The 22,970-nt window shown below is 39.9% G+C and overlaps 3 protein-coding genes and 1 long non-coding RNA gene across 6 annotated transcripts in view; 3 read left to right on the plus strand and 1 right to left on the minus strand.

The window, feature by feature from the left end:
• RLF (rearranged L-myc fusion) overlaps positions 1-5,831 on the plus strand; it is a 37,550-nt gene extending 31,719 nt beyond the window's left edge. For both annotated transcript variants that reach the window (XM_014541593.1, XM_014541594.1), the window contains one exon: positions 733-5,831. In XM_014541593.1, the coding sequence (XP_014397079.1) occupies positions 733-5,355 (4,623 nt within the window). In that variant the 3' untranslated portion in view covers positions 5,356-5,831. The remainder of the gene's footprint in view (positions 1-732) is intronic.
• A 4,141-nt stretch (positions 5,832-9,972) lies between these two features.
• On the plus strand, positions 9,973-16,591 carry TMCO2 (transmembrane and coiled-coil domains 2). The gene is made up of 2 exons (XM_005868656.2): positions 9,973-12,784; positions 16,193-16,591. The coding sequence occupies exons 1-2, from the start codon at positions 12,545-12,547 to the stop codon at positions 16,505-16,507; spliced, it is 555 nt and encodes a 184-aa protein (XP_005868718.1). The 5' UTR covers positions 9,973-12,544; the 3' UTR covers positions 16,508-16,591.
• On the minus strand, positions 16,168-19,680 carry LOC106726497. Its single transcript, XR_001362575.1, has 2 exons — positions 19,272-19,680; positions 16,168-16,324 (listed from the first exon to the last, which is right to left on the minus strand). It is a non-coding gene; the product is annotated as an uncharacterized LOC106726497 (long non-coding RNA).
• A 113-nt stretch (positions 19,681-19,793) lies between these two features.
• ZMPSTE24 (zinc metallopeptidase STE24) overlaps positions 19,794-22,970 on the plus strand; it is a 46,647-nt gene continuing 43,470 nt past the window's right edge. Inside the window, exons 1-2 of one of the 2 annotated variants that reach the window (XM_005868657.2) lie at positions 19,794-20,029; positions 21,835-21,981. In XM_005868657.2, coding sequence (XP_005868719.1) covers positions 19,907-20,029; positions 21,835-21,981 — 270 coding nt within the window. In that variant the 5' untranslated portion in view covers positions 19,794-19,906. The remainder of the gene's footprint in view (positions 20,030-21,834; positions 21,982-22,970) is intronic. The other variant, XM_014541598.1, reaches the window with a different exon arrangement.

Below are 22,970 nucleotides of genomic sequence, written 5' to 3' on the forward strand. Positions count from 1 at the left end.
CCCCTCCTATAAAAAAGTCATCTTGGCCCTAACTGGTTTGGCTCAGTGGATAGAGTGTGTCGGCCTGTGGACTGAAGGGTCCAGGGTTCAATTCTGGTCAAGGGCACATGCCCTGGTCGTGCAGGAGGCCACTGATCAATGATACTCTCTCATTGTTGATGTTTCTATCTCTCCTTCACCGTTCCTTTCTGAAATCAATAAAGATATTTTAAAAAGTCATCTTATATGCATTAGCCTTTTATCACAAATTATCAGATACTTTTCCTGATTTTTTCTGTTAGTTTCTGAGAACCTAATGCTATAGGGAGTTTTTCTGATTTCTGTTGTTTTTTCCCATGGAAAGCTTGAGATTCAGTAAATCTATAACTTTAAAGTACTAATTCTTTTAGGAGGAGATGAGGAGAATGTTTATTTTATCCTCGAGGTTTTGAAAATACCCAAGTATTCATAAGACATGCGTTTTTTACATTGAATTAAGTCTATTATTAGACTTACTCATACATGTGTTTCTTCTTGTACCTATTTATTTAAGCCCTATTCTTTATACCCAATGTAAATCCTTTTTTAATCCTTTGGTGACCTTATTTATCCTGAATTCCTTTGAATTCATGTGCCTTTATTGTTTATGTTTAGCACATAGGTTAATTCCTTGAGAGTTAGGGATGCTTTAATATGGAGTTTATATAACTTTCTATAATAAATAATAACTTTCCTTCCCTGCTTTCCTTGTAGGCACAAGACGCTGGTCTTGGAGTATCAATTTTACTATGTGTCAGAGCTCTTCAACTCAGATCAGCTGAGGATGAAGAAATGAAGGCATCAGTTTGTAAAACAATTGCTTGTCTTTTACCAGAAGATTTAGAAGTTAGACGAGCCTGTCAGCTTACAGAATTCTTAATTGAACCCAGTGTGGATGGGTTTAATATGCTGGAGGAACTGTATATGCAACCAGATCAAAAATTTGATGAAGAAAATGCACCAGTTCCAAATTCTCTCCGATGTGAGCTCTTATTAGCTTTAAAAGCCCACTGGCCTTTTGATCCCGAATTTTGGGACTGGAAAACTTTAAAACGACACTGCCACCAACTTCTAGGACAGGAGGCCTCAGATTCTGATGATGATCTAAGTGGCTATGAAATGTCTATAAATGACACAGATGTTTTAGAGTCATTTCTTAGTGACTATGAGGAAGGTAAAGAAGATAAACAATATAGAAGAAGAGATTTGACAGATCAGCCCAAGGAGAAAAGAGATAAAAAACCTGCTGGTTCTTCTGAAAGATACCAGAGGTGGCTTCAATATAAATTTTTCTGTTTGTTATGTAAGCGGGAATGTATAGAGGCCAGAATTCTTCATCATTCTAAGATGCACATGGAAGATGGAATTTACACGTGTCCAGTTTGTATTAAAAAGTTCAAGAGAAAAGAAATATTTGTTCCTCATGTGATGGAACATGTTAAAATGCCACCAAGCAGAAGAGACCGTTCTAGAAAGAAATTACTGTTGAAAGGCTCTCAAAAGGGAATTTGTCCCAAGAGTCCCTCTGCAGCCCTGGAGCAAAATCAATCATCGAATGAACAAGCCAAAGGAGAGTCTCATGAATATGTCACATTCAGCAAATTAGAAGATTGCCACCTGCAAGACAGAGATTTGTATCCATGTCCTGGCACAGACTGTTCCCGTGTGTTTAAGCAATTTAAGTACTTAAGTGTACATCTTAAAGCTGAACACCAAAATAATGATGAAAATGCCAAGCACTACTTGGATATGAAAAATAGGAGAGAGAAATGTACTTATTGTCGACGACATTTCATGTCTGCATTTCACCTGCGGGAGCATGAACAAGTGCATTGTGGTCCTCAACCTTATATGTGTGTATCTATAGATTGCTATGCTCGGTTTGGATCAGTGAATGAACTACTTAACCATAAACAAAAACATGATGATCTGCGTTACAAATGTGAATTAAATGGCTGTAATATTGTTTTCAGTGACTTGGGACAGCTTTACCACCATGAAGCACAACACTTTAGGGATGCATCTTACACGTGCAACTTCGTTGGCTGTAAAAAGTTCTATTATTCCAAAATTGAATACCAGAATCACCTCTTAATGCATAATGTTGAAAGTTCAAATGAAGATGTGAAGAAATCAGTGAAACTTGAGGAGCCTGCAACAGGTGAAAAACCCCATCTACTTGACCAGACTGATAAATCACATTTACCTGAGGATCTTTTCTGTACAGGATCAGCTAGTTCCCAAATAGAAACTGCAGAAAATCTGAAAGAAAACAGTGACAGTAATTCTAGTGATCAGTTAAGTCATAGCTCTTTAGCTTCTATGAATGAAGAGTTAATTGACACATTGGATCACTCTGAAACCATGCAGGATATATTATTATCTCACGAGAAAGTCTGTGTGTCCTCCAATTTAAAAGAAAAATGTCCCAGTGTAAGAGTTTGTTTTGATGGGACTAAGTTTACCTGCGGTTTTGATGGCTGTGGTTCCACTTACAAAAATGCAAGAGGGATGCAGAAGCATCTACGAAAGGTACATCCATATCATTTTAAACCCAAAAAGACGAAAGATCTCTTTCCCTGTTTGGATAATGAACACAGTCAAACAACTGTAAAGTTTGATGCAGAGCCTAAACCCAGCTCAGATACAAACAGTGACTCCCCAGATGAAGGTCTAGATCACAATATTCATGCTAAATGTAAACGAGAACATCAAGGTTATTCTTCAGAAGCCTCCATTTGTGCTTCTAAAAGGCCATGTACAGAGGATACCATGTTGGAACTTCTGTTGCGCTTGAAACATTTAAGCTTAAAAAACTCAATAACACATGGATCTTTCTCAGGGTCATTGCAGGGGTACCCATCCAGTGGTGCTAAGTCTCTTCAATCGGTTTCATCTATCACAGACCTTAATTTTCAGAATCAAGATGAAAATATGCCAAGTCAGTACCTTGCACAGTTGGCAGCTAAGCCTTTTTTCTGTGAGCTTCAAGGATGCAAATATGAATTTGTGACCAGAGAGGCTTTGTTGATGCATTATCTTAAAAAGCATAATTATTCAAAAGAAAAAGTCCTCCAGTTAACCATGTTTCAACATCGATATTCTCCATTCCAGTGTCATATTTGCCAGAGGTCATTTACAAGAAAAACACACCTTAGGATTCATTATAAAAATAAACATCAAATTGGCAGTGACAGAGTAACTCACAAACTATTAGATAATGAAAAATGTGATCATGAAGGCCCATGCTCAGTTGACAGGTTGAAAGATGATTGTTCTGTCGAACTTGGAGGTGATCCCAACAGAAACCCTGAGAAGCCACACTGTCATTCCAAAAAGGATGAATGCTGTTCAGAAACAGATTTGGAGTCATCTTGTGAAGAAACAGAAAGCAAAACATCTGATATTTCATCACCAATAGGTTGCCATAGAGAAGAACAAGAAGGAAGAGAGGGGAGAGGTAGCAGGAGAACTGTTGCTAAAGGAAATCTCTGCTATATTTTGAATAAATACCACAAACCATTCCATTGTATTCATAAAACTTGTAATTCCTCATTCACCAATCTAAAAGGCTTGATTCGCCATTACAGAACTGTACATCAGTACAACAAAGAACAGTTATGTTTAGAGAAAGATAAAGCAAGAACCAAAAGGGAACTTGTCAAATGTAAAAAGATATTTGCTTGCAAATATAAAGAATGTAACAAACGCTTCCTGTGTTCCAAAGCTCTTGCTAAGCACTGTACTGACGCTCATAATCTAAACCATATTACAGAGCCTAAAGTGCTTTCTGATGCTGAATCTGCAGCAAGGTTTTCCTGTAACCAGCCTCAGTGCCCTGCTGTTTTTTATACATTCAGCAAGTTGAAGCACCACTTGATGGAACAGCATAATATTGAAGGAGAAATACATTCAGATTATGAAATTCATTGTGATCTTAATGGCTGTGGCCAGATTTTCACCCATCGCAGTAATTATTCTCAACATGTCTATTACCGACATAGGGACTATTATGACGATCTGTTTAGAAGCCAGAAAGTGGCAAATGAAAGGCTACTAAAGAGTGAAAAGGTATGTCAAACAACTCTCACTCAGGGGCATGAACATCAGACTACCAGGAGGTCATTTAATGCTAAGGCTAAAAAATGTAGCTTAATCAAAGATAAGAAAACTCCAATTACTTTCAAAACAAGAGCTGAAGCCCTCCATATGTGTGTGGAGCATTCTGAGCACACACAGTACCCCTGCATGGTTCAAGGATGCTTCTCTGTGGTGAAGTTGGAGAGTAGCATAGTGAGGCATTACAAACGTACCCATCAGATGAGTAGTGCCTATTTAGAGCAACAGATGGGAAATCTTGTCATTTGTGTTAAGTACGGTACCAAAATTAAAGAGGAACCCCCTTCTGAAATAGAGCCCTATATTAAAAAAGAAGAAGATGGGAGCTGTGAATCAGAGCACATAAAGCACAGCCACTACCCAGGTGACTATAGCATACCTGTCCAGAGCACTGATTCCCTTAATCCAGGTGAAAGGGATGAAGGTCAGAAAGGATGTACAGAAAACAACCAAGTATTTGAGGCAGATACCCTGCTTTACAGAGGAACTTTGAAATGCAGCCATAGTTCAGAAACCACTTCTTTGGAACAATGTAATATAGTTCAGCCTCTCCCATGTAAAATAGAAAATTCCATACCTGATCCTGATGGAACTGAAAATGGGACTTACTTCACGAGTTTCCAGCTGCCTTTACCAAGGATCAAAGACTCAGAAAGTGGGCAGCAAACTTTAGGGCAAGAAGACACTGTAAAAATTTCAACCCAGGTCCCAAAAGAGAATTTTAGGAAGCACCCACATCCCAGATCATTTGATTTGAAGACTTATAAACCTATGGGATTTGAATCTTCATTTCTGAAGTTTATTCAGGAAAGTGAAGAGAAAGATGATGATTTTGATGATTGGGAGCCTTCAGAGCACTTAACATTAAGTAGTTCTTCACAATCCAGTAATGACTTAGCAGGGACTGTTACAGTAAATAATATGGTGAATGACAACAACCCTGAAGCTGACATACCTCATTCTTCCAGTGACTCTGCAATTCATGAGAACCTGACTGCAATCCCACCTTTAATAGTAGCTGAGACAACAACAGTTCCTTCCTTGGAAAACTTGAGGGTTGTATTGGACAAAGCATTAACAGACTGTGGAGAGCTTGCCTTAAAACAGCTTCATTATCTTCGGCCAGTGGTTGTCCTTGAAAGATCTAAGTTTTCCACACCAATTTTAGACTTGTTTCCAACAAAAAAGACAGATGAGCTTTGTGTAGGAAGTTCCTAAATAGCAATTTTGTTTTCAAAACAGACTGGCTCCAACACTGCAACGTGGGACAATTGCCAACTCGAACAAAGGCTGAGAACCAGCCGTACCATTGTTTAAGGTAGATTAGGCTGTGTATTTACATGAATGTATAATATCTATGTCAGCACTATCAGCTGAGTCCATTAGCTCTCCAGTTGGTTTATTGATTGGGTTTTTTTGTTTGTTTGTTTGTTTATTAAAAGTAAGAAATGGAACTGTACTCTTGTTTGGTGCTAATTAATACATCAAAAATATATTTGGGGCTTCCTTTTTCAAATTAAGTGTGCATGATTGTAAATGGAAAAAATACTAAGATCCCAGGGTGGGAGGGCTAGGGATATGGAGTTCTTACTTGACTTGAATGTGCACCTGAGGGTGCTTTGTGTAATATATTGTACACTACAGCATCTTATATTTTTTGAGTTGAGTTTCAATAAATTACAATTTTTCACCCATTTCTTGTTTACTCCTAAAGAGTTTTCATCCCACACATAAGCTGGAAGTGCACTTGTATTTTCTGGAGTGTGCATTTCTATTTTTAACGAGTCTATTCAGATCAAGCTTTTTTTAAAGTGACTATTGTCTTAAAAATTTTTTGTGGAAAGAACATTTTTACATTGAGTAATTAGCTTTGGGAGTTAAAATAGTTCCCACAAGAGGATGCCTGGGTAGAAAGGAGAGGGTATGCCAAGGAGAACGTGAAGGGCACAGCAAATTCAGAGGTATGAAGTCATGTGTCCAGGGGACTACAAATAATCTGACATGCAGGCAGTAAAAGGAGAGCAGGGAGCACCCAGGTGAATGAGATTACTGTAGAAATAGGTGGGCAGGAACCAAACCATGAACACTGATGATTTTGCCTTTGAAGGACTTTATTCAAAATAACAATTTATAGATCACTTTAAATGAGTGTGATTTGAGGGGCTGAAATGGAATAGATAATAAGGCTGCTAAAGTAATTAAGGCAAACTTGGTGAGAGTATTTTTGACATTTGCAGAAGGAAAAGTAAATGAAATTGAGAAATTTTAAGAGTATTGTTGGGCCTAGGCTGATGTTTCTCAGTGGTTAGAGTGTCAGCCCATGCACCATAGGGTCTCGGGTTCAATTCCCAGTCAAGGGCATGTACTTGGGTTACAGGTCCCAGTTGGGGTGCATGTGGGAGGCAACCAATCAGTGTCTCTCACATTGATGTTTCTTTCTTTCCCCCTTCTTCCCTCCCTTTCTTCCTTCTACTCTAAAAATCAATGGAAAAAATATCCTTGTGTGAGGATTAACAAAACAGCAAGTGTTGTTGGTTCTTTGAGGATGAGGAAAACATTTTGAGGAATATGTAAAGTGATGCAACCAATTGAGGTGGGAATAAAAAAGGAAGGAATGGGCCCTGACTGGTTTGGCCCAGTGGATAGAGCGTCGGCCTGCAGACTCAAGGGTCCCAAGTTCGATTCTGGTCAAGGGCATGTACCTTGGTTGCGGGCACATACCCAGTGGGGAGTGTGCAGGAGGCAGCTGATCGATGTTTCTGGCTCTCTATCCCTCTCCTTCCTCTCTGTAAAAAATCAATAAAATATATATATAAAAAAAGGAACGGGTTTCTGGGAAGAAGGTGGAAAAGCAAGATGAGTTTGGTCTTTGGATGTGTTGAGTTTCAGTGTACTGTGGGACATCTGTAATGACAAGGAAAGCGATGTGTTCTTATAAATGGAATAGCTTTATTCTCTGTTCCTCATGAAATTTTCAACCACTTTCATTAGCTAGCAATGAAATGACTCAAACATTCCTAACATCCCTTTATTATACTGTGGTTAGTATTTCTCTGACCCTTAAACCTTGTTGCCTTGTTTTGTCAGCTCTTTGGGAATTTCATTTTGCCACCTTCTCACCCTATGTCTAAAGCACCCCCTGTACCCAAGTTGATGCTTGGCTCAGATCACAGTAACAGGATTATCAAAAATTTGTTGAAAGAAAAAGTGGCAGGAACTGGCATATCTTAGAGGCTGAGGCCACTGCTGACTCCTTGAGATCTTGAGCTAATCTCTTCTGTGGGCTTCAGTTTCCTCACTTACAGAGTAAGGAGATATAGATGATTGTGGAGAGCGTCTACAGTGTTTGGACAGGTTCAAGCCTCGGACTAATGAGAGGGCACAGTCCTCTCGTGGCCACGTGCGAGTCCCAGCTTGGAGGGCAGAGCCCTCCCAGCACAATTATAACCAACAGCTATAGTTGTAAGCTTGAACCTATGGTCCGAACACGTGGCCCACGTGTCTGAGTAATATGGGCTTGATAGCGTTCAGGTGCATGTAGTTGAGTAGGATCGAAACCTTCTTGACCACACCCTTACTTTGCCTCGTGGAATCTGGCTATAAATAAAGACACCCATGGTGCTGTCGCTAGCTCTCCATCAGAGAGGCTCTCCATCAGAGAGGCTCTCCATCAGAGAGGACAGTGTCCCACCCAGCTCTCCATCAGAGAGGCTCTCCATCAGAGAGGCTCTCCATCAGAGAGGCTCTCCATCAGAGAGGCTCTCCATCAGAGAGGCTCTCCATCAGAGAGGCTCTCCATCAGAGAGGCTCTCCATCAGAGAGGCTCTCCATCAGAGAGGCTCTCCATCAGAGAGGACAGTGTCCCACCCAGACCCAGCTTTTATTCTCTTGTCTGTCTTTTCTCAATCCTTCACTGCCCCCTCTCAGGGTCACCGAACCTGGCTGAGCTGGCACGGCACATAAGGCGCCCAATGTGGGGCTGAGTATGCCATGGGAAACAACTGGTGGCCATATTTTAAAAATTCCTCATACTAGAGATTTTTAACCAGGAACAAGAGAAAACTGCTAATTTGCTTAAAACTAAACTATATTGATTCAGCCACACCTAATTCCCACCCACTGGAAGGACCAAGTGAGTCCCCTTGCAATGGAACCAAACCCTAATTTTCAGAATCCAATTAAAAATTTGCTTCAAGTACTTAGGATCAAATGGTTGATCCTAACATTTCCTATTCTAGTTGGAGCAGCTTGCTTCATTTGATTTTTATTGAAAACAGTGTTTTGTATTAGAAGCAGCATGTGTGACTATATGAGAATGCAAAAAGCCAAAGGGTTATATTTGTAGCTTTTATTAGGTACCATTTTTCTTGATGTCTCTGGGACTTATCCCAGAGTTGGAAATATTGACTTTGTTTTCAAAGCCTTTTTCAATATAAAAATGATGGGTAGTAATAGAGGGTGCCAAGTACTTTCATTCTTTTTATCCAGACTTATCTTGCTTCAGTGTCTCCCCATGTTCATGACACCTGTATGATGTTAAAGAGAGGGTGGAAAACAATGGGAAGAAAGTTTCTGATTAGCTTTCCTAGGGATTCCATCCCCAATGTATCCTTTCTCAGTCCCAGATTGCCTATTTCAGAGTTGCACTGCCAAAGACATAGTCTTAGAGGACAGATTTAGTCATTAACCAAATAAATATTTAAGTACACACTTATTTAAAGATAGTTTCAGATGCTTTGGATATAAAAATACCAAAGTAAGTTCATCAAGGCATCTGCTGTTGTGGAACTTCAATGTGAAGGCTGGGGTAGCTTAAACACTGTTAAAGTGTGGCAGTAGGCCAGCAGCATGGGCATCACCTAGGAGCTTGTTAGAAATGTAGAATGTCCAGAATTTCTGGATCAAATCTGCATTTTAACAAGGTCTTCAGATTACTCATAGGCACAGAAAAGTCCTAGGAGCAATGGGCTAGAGTACAAAGTGGGATGTTCTATGAGAATTCAGGATAATTAACACTTTTTTTTTTAGCACTTTACATAAAATTACCTTGTTGAATGTTTGTAACTCCATGAAGTTGGTACTGTTATCCTTATTTGATAGGCAAAAGCTTTAGAGTTGAAGGGTCTTGCCTAGCCAATAAAAACTAGAAAGAGGTGGAACCTAGTTTCCAATCTCTTCTGATCGGATGAATATCAGAGAGGGGTACTTGCATGCAGGAAGTAAGATGTAAAGTTGCAGGTGGTAAAGTACCCAAAATACCAAAGCTCTCAGTGTATTGTTTGGGAAAGTGAATAGTGGGAAATAAAGTTTGAAGTGTAAGTAAAAGCCAGGTTCTGTAACTCCAACTCCAGCCATATGTCCAGTATTGACATTTCCTCATGTGAGGGAAGAGATGGAAAACTGGTGCGTATTATTTCTGTAACATGTAACCTGTGAAAAGGTCAACTTAAAGAATCTAAAAGTCAGAAAAATTGCTCCGTCCCCTCTCCTTCCCACCTCCCACCCCACAGTAGACTGATGCCTTCTGGCTTTGTACTACAGATTCGGGGCAACACTCCTCTTACATAAAGCTGAGTCTAGAAAGAGTATCTGCAGGAATAGATTGTGACAGACTGCATTTAGAGGTCTGAACCACTTTGAGGAAGGTAACCAGGATAGTCACATTTAATCTGTCAACCTGTATTTGGTACGTTTAGCTTGGAAAAGAAAAGACAGGAGGCACAGGAAAGCTATAGCCAAATATTTACAAAGCACATGCCATCACTAGCTCCTGAGGATAAGAGTGTTGAACAGGACATGGTGAGTTTCCTGCATCACGGAGATTACAGTCTAGTAAGGAAGATAGACATTAAATGAAATACTAAAAGTGGTTAAGTGCTGCAATAGAAGCTTTGCCTGTGATGGGAACCAAAAAGAGGACAGGAAAAGCTGCTTTGAGGAAGTGGTGTTTAAACAGAAATTCAAAGAATTAATAGGAGTTAGCCAGAGAGGATAAGCCAATTATGTGCAAAGGTTTTGTGGTGCAACAGCTTGGTATGGTAGTGACATTTGCAAGTCTAGTTGAAAGAAAAAGTGGGAAAGGGAAAGGAGAGGGTTGGATAGGTAAGCAGGAACCAGGTATTTTAGTGTCTTATAACCCATGTTCTAGATTTCAGATTTTGTTTGAAAGCCAACCTATTGAAGGCTCAAAAGTAAACATTGCATATGTCATAAGTTGCCACGTGTAAGTAAAAAAAGCCCTAATAGGGCATAGGCATGATGTTGAAGACTATTAAATAGACACAACCGTGTGATGGCTGGTTGACTAGGTGAAAGGATGACACTAAAGGTGGGCTGAGATAAATTCTTGGTCATTGGAGTTGTTCAGGTATCCAAGTGGGAAATCAAACAAATGGGTTTTTTGGCCTAGATTCTCTTGAGACATCATATATTATTGAGATTTACAATACCTTGTATTTAATCATAAATATCACTACAAATAATAGTTGCCCTTATCTATATGTATAGCATGGTACTTTTACACAAATTATCAAATTCTCATTACAGCTCCTCAAGGTAGGAATAACTCCCACTTTACAAATGAAGAATTGAGTCCCAGATTAATAACTTTCCCAAGGTAACAAGGTTAGTGAATAGTTGAACCCAGATCCATTATACTCTCAAAGACCTCATAACAGCTACTAGTATAAACAAAGTTTCTATACAAACTAGTACACAAATATGGTAATTAATAGGCATTTGATGAATGAACAATTTAGTCTGGAATAGATATCTGGAATTCTTCTAGGGGGACTTTGCATTCACTTAAAAATACTTTAATATGTGCTATGTGCCAAGCACTAGGGATAAAGTAGTCAATAAAATGGACATGGTCCCTGTCTTTCTTGAATTTATAATAGATGAGAAAAGCCTGTATTACACCAAAAATGACACAAATCACTATAGTTGTGTTAAGTGCTTTGAAAGTAAAGTATTAGGTGCATTGTAACGGGGATCTAATTGAGTGTGGGGAGTCTTACATTATTCAGCTGTCACATCCCTATCTTTCTCCAGTTTCTGGTTATCATTCTCTGGTTTCTTACCTATGTTTTTAACCTGTTATAGTCAAATCCCAAGCCTTTTCTGAGTAACTAGCCCTTCCTAAAGGATTCTGGCTACTGTCAATTGCTAGCAGACTATGGGTTTAACATCCATAGCAGTCACTCCTAAATTACTTCTCCCCGACACAAGTACTATATTTCCAACAGCATTGTAGACTCCATTTTCTGGAAGTGTCTCTGACACCTCAAGCAACGTATCATACCTCCTCTTCCTGGAAGAACCAAACAGTTATTCCTTCCCCACCCAGCTTCCCTATTCCTGTTGTTTCAGTCAACCACAATGAACAACTTGGAGTAGCACCAGACAATATTTTCTAAAAATCATTCGTCATAACTGATCCTTTCTTTCCTTATTGTGCCCCTCCCCACTTGGTGCAAACTCTCTTGTATTCTTGCTGTGTGTGAACTATCTTTTTCCATGTAAGCTTTTGGGGAACAGATCATACATTTTATATTTTCATATCGCCTTGCTGAGAGGATAGGTACTAATCAGTAAATAACTGATTTGATGACACACCAAATAGATTATAGTGCAACATGCTGTTTACAAAAGTGTTTAGAAAATGATACCATTTTTTCCCCTAATATAAATTGTTGAGGTGGAATGCCCTTCTGTAAAAAGATAAGCAAAATGAGGATCAAATGTGAAAAGTCTTCCTAAAGATCACAATTTCTTAATTATAACACATGAAAAAAGGGGATGCTACAAAATGATCCAGTTATGATCTCTCTCCACATTTACCAGGTAAACTATTCACTCTTTAGTAAAGCCCTCTCTAAATCCTGTCTTCTCAGATGTCCACGTAGCCTCAATTGTCTCATTTTTCATGTGAAAATATTGTGCATTCAATGGATTGTTGGAAATTATCCAAACACTGTCCAAGAAGGTAACCACTAGCCACACATGGTTACTTAAATTTAATTAAAATTAAATAAAATGTAAAATTCAGTTCCTCTGCCACAGTATACACATTTCAAGTGACTAGTAGCTACCATATTGGACAGGATGTATTTCCATCTTTGTAGAAAGTTCAATTGGGCAGTGCTGTGCTAGAGCTAGGACTTGTCAAGATCAAAGAAAACAATATGACCAAACTGAAAACGCAGGCCAGTCAGTACCTGGTTGGTTTTGAGTGAGAAGGTTCACTGGGTGAGTGGGAAGCAAGCTGATTTTTGGGACGGTGACATCACAAAGCACAGCTCACAGGGGCTCTAGAACACCTGGGCTCCCAGGCCACTTTCCTTAACTCATATCTAGGGTCCTGAAGACTCTGAACATGTAGCTCTGGAGCTGCTGTCTTATTAAAATGCCAACATCTTCACCTTCATCTTCTATCTGGGACATCATAGATTATGCCTCTCTGAGCTCAATATGGAATTGGCTCCAAGCAACTTTTCTGGGACAGACTGGTGTGGCTCAGCAAACAAATTTGGGGCTAATAGATAATCTTGCTCCGGTTCTGCAAGCTGCCCTCGGGATTTTCTTTCTTATTTTTTTGGCAGTAGGACTATACGCCTTATGGAAACGAAGTGTTCGGTCAATTCAGGTTATACTCTTTTGATAGAGAAATTTAAATAGTTATACATTGAAAGTTGATTCTCTCCCCATATTGCTACCATTCTGTCTTAAGACCATGCAGATGGGCAAGGGTGAACTCGTCTCTGAAGGTTTTTTAGTTGGTTGAAACTAAATTGTCCTTAAAAACTTCCCCCAATTAGGTTTTGAGCATAAAAATGCTTTCTCACAATTGTCTTTGGCTTGTCTTATAGCAGTGGTTCTCAACCTTCCTAATGCCGCGACCCTTTAATACAGTTCCTCATGTTGTGGTGACCCCCAACCATAATTCCGGTCTTATGTTAAAATAAAAAAAAAAGTAATGAAAAGAAATGATTTTATAGATTCTAGTAATTTCATAATACTGATATAATTGGTAATAGTAAGACTACTGAATGGCAGACTTTTTTTGCAGTTCTTTACTTATCCTTATACCATATTTCCAATGAGGATGTACAGTCAAAATACTGTGTCCCAAAGTCACTTGAAATAATTGTGGATGCCAATAACTTGATATACAGTTAGGGTTTATTTGGTTTAGATTGTTTTAATTTTAATTTTTTTTTAAAGTAAAACATTGGCACGATTCCAAAGTCAAACTATGTAACTGTATGTGCAGAGAACTTTTACTTTCATCCATTTTCTCTCTACTATCCAGATTCTTCCCTTCACTTACACTGCCATTCTGGTTATTCCCATTTTTTAAAAAATATTTTAAAAAATATTTTTATTGATTTCAGAGAGGAAAGGAGAGGGAGAGAGAGATAGAAACATCAATGATGAGAGAGAATCATTGATCAGCTGCCTCCTTCACATCCCCCACTGGGGATCAAGCCTGCAACCGGGACATGTGCCCTGACAGAGAATTGAACCATGACCTGCTGGTTCATAGGTTGACATTCAACCACTGAGCCATGCCAGTGGGGCTCTGTCCCTCTTTGATTATAAAAATCCTTACAGAACTACCTGGAGACAGATAGAAATAGTAAAAAATATATATATCCTATATAATAAAAGGGTAATATGCAAATCGACCAAACAGCGGAGCGACTGGTCTCCATGATGCACACTGACCACCAGGGTTTCAGTGGTTCTCAACCTTCCTAATGCTGCGACCCTTTAATACAGTTCCTCATGTTGTGGTGACCCCCAACCATAAAATTATTTTCGTTGCTACTTCATAACTGTAATTTTGCTACTGTTATGAATCGTAATGTAAATATCTGATATGCAGGATGTATTTTCATTGTTACAAATTGAACATAATTAAAGCATAGTGATTAATCACAAAAACAGTATGTAATTATATATGTGTTTTCCGATGGTCTTAGGCGACCCCTGTGAAAGGGTCATTAGACCCCCCAAAGGGGTCGTGACCCACAGGTTGAGAACCTCTGTCTTATAGTAAAGTAGATCAAACAAGTTCACAACCTGAAAAGGCAGCCTTACCCCCAAATTTATTTATTTATAAATGTTTTTATTGGTTTCAGAGAGTAAGGGAGAAGGAGAGATAGAAACATCAATGATGATCAAGAATCATTGATTGGCTGCCCTCTGCACGACCCCCACTGGGGACTGAGCCCACAGCCCAGTCATGTGCACTGACCTAGAATGGAACTGTTATCACCTGGTTCATGAGTAGACGCTCAAACACTGAGCAACACCAACCGGGCACCCCCACATTTATTTGATCACTGATTCATCTTTGAGTATCTACTATGTGCCAGGCGCCATTCGGGGTACCTTTTCTAGAATAGGCACCGCGAGTATAACTAGGATCTTGGGTTCTTACTGTGCCATTGCTTTGTAACTGATGAGGCATGAATAGTCAGTCATTTAGTCATCATGGTGTTTTCATTATTTCCTTGTTTTAACAAGATAGGGTTCCATAAGTATACAGTGGCTCTTTTTGGTAAGAGGAGTATAATTGGCTGGGATTATGAGAAACATTTAGGATTTTACATATTTCTGTGTAATCATCTAAAATAATACCTATATTTACAATATAGTCAAAATGCTTTGAGAGTCCCAACAATTTCATGATACGAAGTTATTTTCATATGGAAAACAAAAATGAGGTGAACTGAGGTTCAGTGGAAATGAAAGGAGATAGGTTTTAAAAAAGAGTGTCTTAAAGAGTGACTGGTTTACTTGGCAAATGCTAAAAGAAATTATTACCAAATCATTGTACAGCATGTCACTACTGTTGAGGAACCATGGTCATATGCATTCTCTTAATCTTTCAAACCCTGCATGGTAGGCAGGGCAGGGATTATCATCTCAATTTTATAGGTGAGGAAATTTGGTTATCACCTACCCACGTTGACAGAGACCGGAAAAGCTGAGATTTGAACCCAACTTTTAGGATTCAAATTCAATTCTTTTCCAAAATCTCATTTAACATAAGCTGACTTAAATCCCAATATGGATGTGTATTTATATACATATTCACATACACACATTATAATCAGATAATACAAGGCAAAAAACCAAACTCTATCTGTAGTTCTGAGTTCTGCTCTTATATGGTTAATGCTTAGTTAAATCAGAAAGACGAATTTACAGCCCTCCACAAACTCAGCCAAGAAAAAGCGGTAGTGTAACAGAATGGTAAATAGCACGGGCGCTGAAGTTGACTGCTGGGGCTTAAATTTTGGTTCCACCACTTGCTGTGTGACCAAGAGCAATCACTTAGCCTCTAAGCCCATTTCCTTAACTGTAAGATGGGTTTGCTAACAGTGCCTTCCTCAGGGTTGTTGTGAGGATTCAAGGAGTTACTACTGTATATATAAAGCTTAGCACATAAATATCCAATAAGCAAGTAGTGCTGGTATTATAAGGAAAAAAGATTGTTTGTTTGTTTTTTATTCTGGCAGGAATCTGTCTTGGTACATTAAAAGTTTTTGCCATGACCAGGAAATCCAGTTTTTTAGACCACTGTGTCCTGAATATACATGTAAGTCTGAATTCCTGGATTCCAGTACTGGCTCTACCATTTCCAAGTATATGACCTTGGACAATGACAGGGTCCAAAATGGAAGGTAACAAAATGGCTATTCAGTTGTGTGTTTTTGTTTGTTTTTTACATAATTAGGTCATGCACAGGCAAGGGAACTCCTAGCAAAGAGCCCTGCATGTGGCAAACTTTCGGCAAAGGGTATCTATTATTATAATCTTTATTAAGTAAATGCAAATAATAATCCCTGACCTGCCTACTACTATATTTTGTGGTGAAAATCAAAAGATGAAATAGGGGCAAAGATGTTTTGTTAAACAAGGCTTGGAAAAGGAATGAGGGATTATTGTTACCACTCAGTTTTTGTTTTATTCTGCATCTATAGTAAACTGGCATTTCACGTGAATAAACAAGTAACGTTCAACTTCTGTTGTTTTATTTTAGAGTCTGTTGTTGTTTGTAATCACACTCTACAGACTTTACAAGAAAGGCTCAGAGTTTTTGGAGGCTTTGCTGGTCAACCCAGAAGGGATTCATCTCCCAATTCAAGACAAAAGTATCCTCCTGTCCTTGGGTCTGCAAGAGAAAATTTTGAAACAACTTCAGATGGTGGAAAGCAAAGTGAAGAACCTGGAGGGGATGATAATTTCTCAAAAACCTGCCACGAAGAGGGATTGCTCCTCTGAGCCCTACTGCAGCTGCTCCGACTGCCAGAGTCCCTTGCCCACATCAGGGTTTACTTCCACATCTGAAATCTGATGGACTCCAATCTTTTCCAGACAAGCACCGTTTCCCTTGTGTGCAGTGGTGTACCAATAAAGGTAGAGAACTGTATTGAAATTACCCTACAAGGCCTGGCTCTCTATCAGTAGGGCCCAACTTTTTCTTGTGTGTTGGGGTAATATTGGGAAGGGTGGTGGTTTAAAATGTCTCTGGGATTGTGGTGCCCACTCAGCAGGCTGGAGACCCGAATCTAGGGATTGGGAAAAGAAGGGAGAGTGGTCATGGATATGGCCTTCAGCTCCATACCAAGGAGGTTGGGTTGAATATAATAAACAGCAAGAATGTGCCATTGGAGGGCGATGCTGTGGACTGTCCTGTAGAGGTAGGCTGGCCCTTGTGCTGGTCTTGGGTATAAATGAACTATTTGGCCCAGGAGTTTCCCTGCATTAATTACTCAGAAGTGGGCAAGGGTGGGGGTGGACATAAAGGAGACTGTTTAACTTTATCCACCTTTTGCTGATACTTCCTCTGTGCTGAGCAGTGTGATAATTCTTGGGAATCTGTCCCGAGTGTTTCAGGAGCTCTCGGTTTGGCTGGCTGGACAGGTAATTTCAGAACTTGACTTTAGGGGAACTCTCATGTGAATTCAGTTTGGCAGCGCCTTGGCACACTCAGTTGGTTAAAGCATCATCCCAATCTGTCAAGGTTGCAGGTTTGGTCCCGGTCAGGGCACATACAAGGATCAACACTATGATACAATTTTCACAAGTATGGGGAAATGGTAGCTAATCTTTATTGGGCAAGCCAGGCACATTGCTAAGATATTTACATGATTCTTCTTATTTGGTCCTCACAATATGAGGAAGCAAATACTATTATTCTCATTTTACTGACAGGAAACTGATAGACAGAGAGGTTAAGCAACTTGCTAACATATGGTACAGCTATGACCAGGACTCAAGCAGCCTGACTAAATGTGCACTCTTTAGCCACAAAGTTTGGAGCTTCTGTGAGATTTTGGACCAACTGCAGCAGGCTGGCTGGACCTAGACAGATGAAGACAAGAAGACTGAAGAGGGCATAGCAATGACAGACCAAGGGAGAATTTTGAAAAAGTGTTTATCCCCTCATATTTTAAGTTAATATCTAAAAGTTTCCATCATTCATTTAAATAGTTGCAATGGAGCCCTAGCTGGTTTGGCTCAGTGGATAGAGCGCGGGCCTGTGGATTGAAGGGTCCCGGGTTCGATTCCGGTCAAGGGCACGTATTTCAGTTGCAGGCTCCTATCAGGCCTAGGCACTGGTCGGGCCTCATGCAGGAGGCAACCAATCAATGTGTTTCTCTCACAGTGATATTTCTGTCTTTCCTCTCTCTTCTCTCTCTAAAAATCAATGGAAAATATCCCCGATTAAAAAACAAAAGTAGTTGTAATGCATGTAAATTCTGGCAAATTATAAATAATGACAATTTAAGATAAAATTGTAAAATTACTTTTTATAATGTATCCAACAGAATCCACATAACAACTGAATAACCACTATCATCCATTTAAAATTACACAAATAAGCTCTTTAATATTTGTCATTTCTACATTTTCTTTTATCATTTCTAATTTACATTTATATTCCACTTCCCCATTAAATGTTATCCGAATGTAACTTTTTGTTAGTAAAACCTTTAATTGATCCTTGTTTGAGATAAAAATATGTACCTATTAGGAGTAGAATTTTTTTAATGTTCCTGTAATTGTATGGGTCTATGTATTAGAATTCTTTGAATTTGACTAATCATTATAATGATCATTACAATTAATGATTAAAAATCTGTGCAAAATGATACGATTACATTTAATAATACATAAACATAAAATGTAAAACACTACTGGAAAAGTATTTCTCAGTGAGATGGATGGGGCTTCCTCACCAGTTAATTCATGTGTCTGAATGACTACTTATTACTAATAGATTCATTTTTTTGTTTTTGTAGATATAGTGCTGAGAAATATTACTCCACAAATAGGAATGCTAGTTTTCTAATAGGCATGTCAATCAATTCTTTAACTTCCTTCTCAGTTATATACCACAAATTAAATAATGTCCCTTCATTAGCTGACAGTTCAATTAGGTCCACCACTAATTTTGTTGAAAGCAAAGAACTGAAAACATTTTAACTTGCAAAACAATTTGTTATCCTGTCATTAGAGACCATCACTTTCTCGAGTGACATTTAATTATGTAATTACTCTCATTTAGAAGCATTTCGGAAAAGTTGGGAAATTCAAGATAGTGTTAATTTCCACACATCATTAGCACTACAATTTCACTGTAATTTAAATATATTTTAGTTGCAGATTTAGCTCAATTCATTGTAAATAATAATAATGCACAGTAGCAACGCCACTCTGTCAATCCAAGTAACCAAGTCAGATTTATCTTCGGTCAGGAAATATTTCACTTGTCAAGTCAAACCAATGTGTTAACAGGCGTCCCCGTGACCACATTTCACTCCTGAATTCCAAGACAGACATGGCACTGTGCTTTGATCGGAGTTTGTCCCTACATCAGGGTAGGCCCTTCCACTTTGCTCCAGAGCACTCTCTCTCTCTCAGGCAAAATGCCGCCTTGGACTCGCCTGAGGTGGAAGAGGCGAGATTTGGAATGAAAATCTCATCACTACCGCCCATTCTCTAACACGCCTGAATTCAGAATACCCCGACACAGGCCGAAACACGGCGCTTACAACGCCTAGCCTCTCTGTTGACTATCCCTTTAGTCTGAAGGTATCCCGGGATGAACATACCACAATCCGAATAGCATTAGTTAGAGGAATGGCCTCTAGAGCCTGAGACGTCCGCTCCTGCCTGGTTCTTCCCAGCTACTTCGGGGCGGGAGCGGCGGTCCCCTCTGCCTTAGTGCCCGCTCGGCCCCCTACCAGTGGGCTGGTCCTGGCGGGGAAAGACGGCTCAGGTCGCGGCCCAGCAGGGCAAGCCCCGAAGCGAAGAGATAGATGCAACTGCGGATCTGGAAGCTAGAAAGCAGCGCCAGAGGGAAGCCGGAAGCCTCGGCCGGCCCTCGGCAAGGAGCTGAAGGGAAAACATGTTGGTGTGCATCTCAGCGTGACCAGGTCGCGGGCCGGAGCTGGGGTTGGCGGAGGCCGGAACGCGGCGTCAGGGTTTCAGTTCTCCTCGAGTCGGAAGGGCGGGAAGCGGAACGGTCCTTTTCCGGCAGAAACGAGGCGGTCCAAAGAGGCGTGGGCACGGGGAAGAGTATCTGTGTAACACTGCCGGCTGCGCGCAGGGCGTGGGATGGGGTGGCTGTCGGAGCCGGGGCGCTCGGAAGGGACGGAAATAGCTGTAACACCGACGGGACGCTGTGAGGGGACGGTGTTGGTGTGGCACTGTTGCACGCTTCAGGAGCCGGCGGAACCCGGTGGCCATGGGGATGTGGACGTCGCTGGACCCCATGTGGGAGATGCCGGCCGAGAAGCGTATCTTTGGGGCCGTGCTGCTCTTCTCCTGGACCGTGTATCTGTGGGAGACCTTCCTAGCACAGCGGCAGGTGAGCCTACAGAGCGCAGCTAATGCTGACGCCCGGCCAGCTCTAGGCCAGCCATGGTCTCACCCCAAGTCCCTGAATGAGGCTGCGGCCCCAGCACCCAGCCTCGACCCTCTGGAGTCCCTACTGAGCCTCCTCATTTGGCCCGATGGTGGGATTGGCCTTGAGAGGACCCGGGGCCTTGGGCACGTTTTCCGCAACGTGATGGAGGGACTCGGGCGGGTTAGGGCCTGCAAGGGAAAGCAGCCTTACACCTGCCCCACGGCTTCCTTAAGCTCCCCGGGGGGGCTGATCTTTGTGATCTATGGCAGCGACCCATAAGCCTTCAAAGGGAAGATCCTAACATTTTAGAATCACGAGTTCCTCATGACTTTTGTACAATCATGCTCAACCATAGAATCAGGAAACCATTTTCTGAAAATAAATCCTTCCGAGGGCCCGAACTCTTTTTCCTTAAAAAATAAAGTGGTGGGTGTTTTTTTTTTGCCCGAAGAACAATCTTTCTTGTTTTTATCAAAAGCTTCTTTATTATTTTTGTTTAAGCAATTAAAACAGTAAAGTAGACATGAAAGTTACTTAGCAGTTCCCGGGCGATGATCATAACAGCTTGATGGACTAGAGATCTGAACTTTTAAATGGGATAGATTTTAAGTTTAGTTGACTGCTTTATTGCCATCTTTCACTGCTGGTTTGCTTTACCTACATTCTTCTGTGTTGTTGCTGAATTGTGTCAGCCAGGATGGCTATGAAAACCTTTTTTTTTTTTCTTGAGCATTACAGTCTTTTTCCTCTGCAAATTTCTTCTCTCATTTGACATTCTGCATGAATCTTTAAATTGGAAAATTTAATTTTTCTCTATCTGTCAGTGTTTGGGTTATATCTTGATCTCTTCTTTCAATCCAGAATATTCAAAGAGGCATTAATATGAATAGCATTCGTTTCTCTGACCTAATAGCTCTTTGGATAGCTTCATTAGTTCAGTCTTGTTCGCCTAGAGAAGATACTTTGCAGAAAGGAAGCACACAATATGTAGTATCCAAATTGGGGAGGGGTTTTGAACATCTCTCTGTCTTACTTTAATAATAAGCCTATTTCAGTAACTACTTTTCTATAGTGTCTTCTTTACTCAGTTATGCTTTCATGTAGTGCCTTTTAATGAGGGTTTGGTAAAATGCATAACAATAAATAGAGAAGCCATTAAAACCACTGTAGAAGATACTGTCCATTATATTGTTCGGTATCGGTTCCTTGTATTATGTCCCATGGGCTTAAAGTATCTTTTAGCATTTGGTTTAACAAGAAAATTTGTCTTTCTTGAAGACCTGATATGTTTGTATCTGTTATTCCTCAAATTTCCCTTAATTTGGCTGCTTGGACCAAATTTAATTACTAGCCACAATATCTGTTAATACTCATGGTTAGCATATTTGGTTCCTTGTCCTTCCCATGAATTTGTTTTCTGTATTATAGGATATATGTTATACCTGAAATGAATGGTATCATTTGTGAAGTTACAGTTTTGGTTTACATATGCAAGCTGAAGTATGATAACAACCCTGATTTTAATCTTGCATAGTCAGCTAGCCTCAGATTCTCTTGTTCTTTTACTTTTCTGCACAGTTGTTTTAGTAGACAATGTGCTTGATCAAATACATTAATTGTGTATGTATAAAGCAAATTCAACAGGCTTACGTGACAAATTAACATTATAAACCATTCAATGTTTGATCATAAATGACTAGTGTAATATATAATGAGTTGGTTTGACTGTTTCATTAAAGTGTTTTGTTTTTTTCAAAATATTTCAGAGACGGATATATAAAACAACAACTCATGTACCAATGGAATTAGGACAGATCATAGATTCAGAAACGTTTGAGAAATCTCGACTGTATCAGCTGGATAAAAGTACCTTCAGCTTCTGGTCAGGACTCTATTCAGAGATTGAAGGCACTGTGAGTAATTTACTTCTTGAAGAGACTATCAAATTGTTTAATACTTTTTAAAATATATTTTTTTTATTGATTTAAGAGAAGAAGGGAGGGAAAGAGAGACAGAGGGAGAAATCAATGAGAGTGAATCATTGATCGACTGCCTCCTGGGATCGAGCCCACAACCTGGGCATGTGGCCTGACCGGGAATCGAACCCAGTGACCTCTGGTTCATAGGTCGACACTCAACCACTGAGCCATGCTGGCTGGGCTGTTTAATGCTTTGTAATGTTTGTTTTCCTTTTTATATTTTTGTAATATAAATACATCTACAAATCCGAGAATTTTTTTTCTGATCTTTGTTATTGATAGAATAGGTGTGAAGCAAAAGAGGCAGAAATGTAACTGTTATGATTTCACTTATATGTGGAATCTAATGAACAAAATAAACTAACAAAATAGAAACAGATTCATAGATACTCATAAAGAACAGACTGACAGCTGTCAGAGGGGAAGGGGTTTGTGGTGCTGGGTAGTAGCTTGATTGTTACCGTTGGTGACATGGGAGTGGTTCAGTTTGCTAGGAGATGATAGAGGTAGGGAGAGTACAAACAGAATGAGAGCTCTGTAATCTGCTGTGGCTCAAGCTAGAAGCAGTACTGATGGGCGAAAGGTGGGAACAGTAATAGTCATTATAATAGTTGTATGGGTGGCCCTGACTGGTTTGGCTCAGTGGATATGGCGTCGGCCTGCAGACTGAAGGGTCCCGGGTTCGATTCCGGTCAAGGGCATGTACCTTGGTTGCAGGCTGGATCCCCAGTGGTGGGCGTGCAGGAGGCAGCTGATCGATGTTTCTCTCTCATCAATGTTTCTAACTCTCTATCCCTCTCCCTTCCTCTCTGTAAAAAATCAATAAAATATATTTTTTTAAAAATAGTTGTATGGGTAGTGATTTTTCATTTCGTATATTGTTTTCATATTTATTGTTTTGTTTGATGTTTATAACAGTCTCT

This window comes from Myotis brandtii, unplaced genomic scaffold (assembly GCF_000412655.1).
Source record: "Myotis brandtii unplaced genomic scaffold, ASM41265v1 scaffold274, whole genome shotgun sequence".
In the NCBI taxonomy this organism is placed as follows: Eukaryota; Metazoa; Chordata; class Mammalia; order Chiroptera; family Vespertilionidae; genus Myotis; species Myotis brandtii.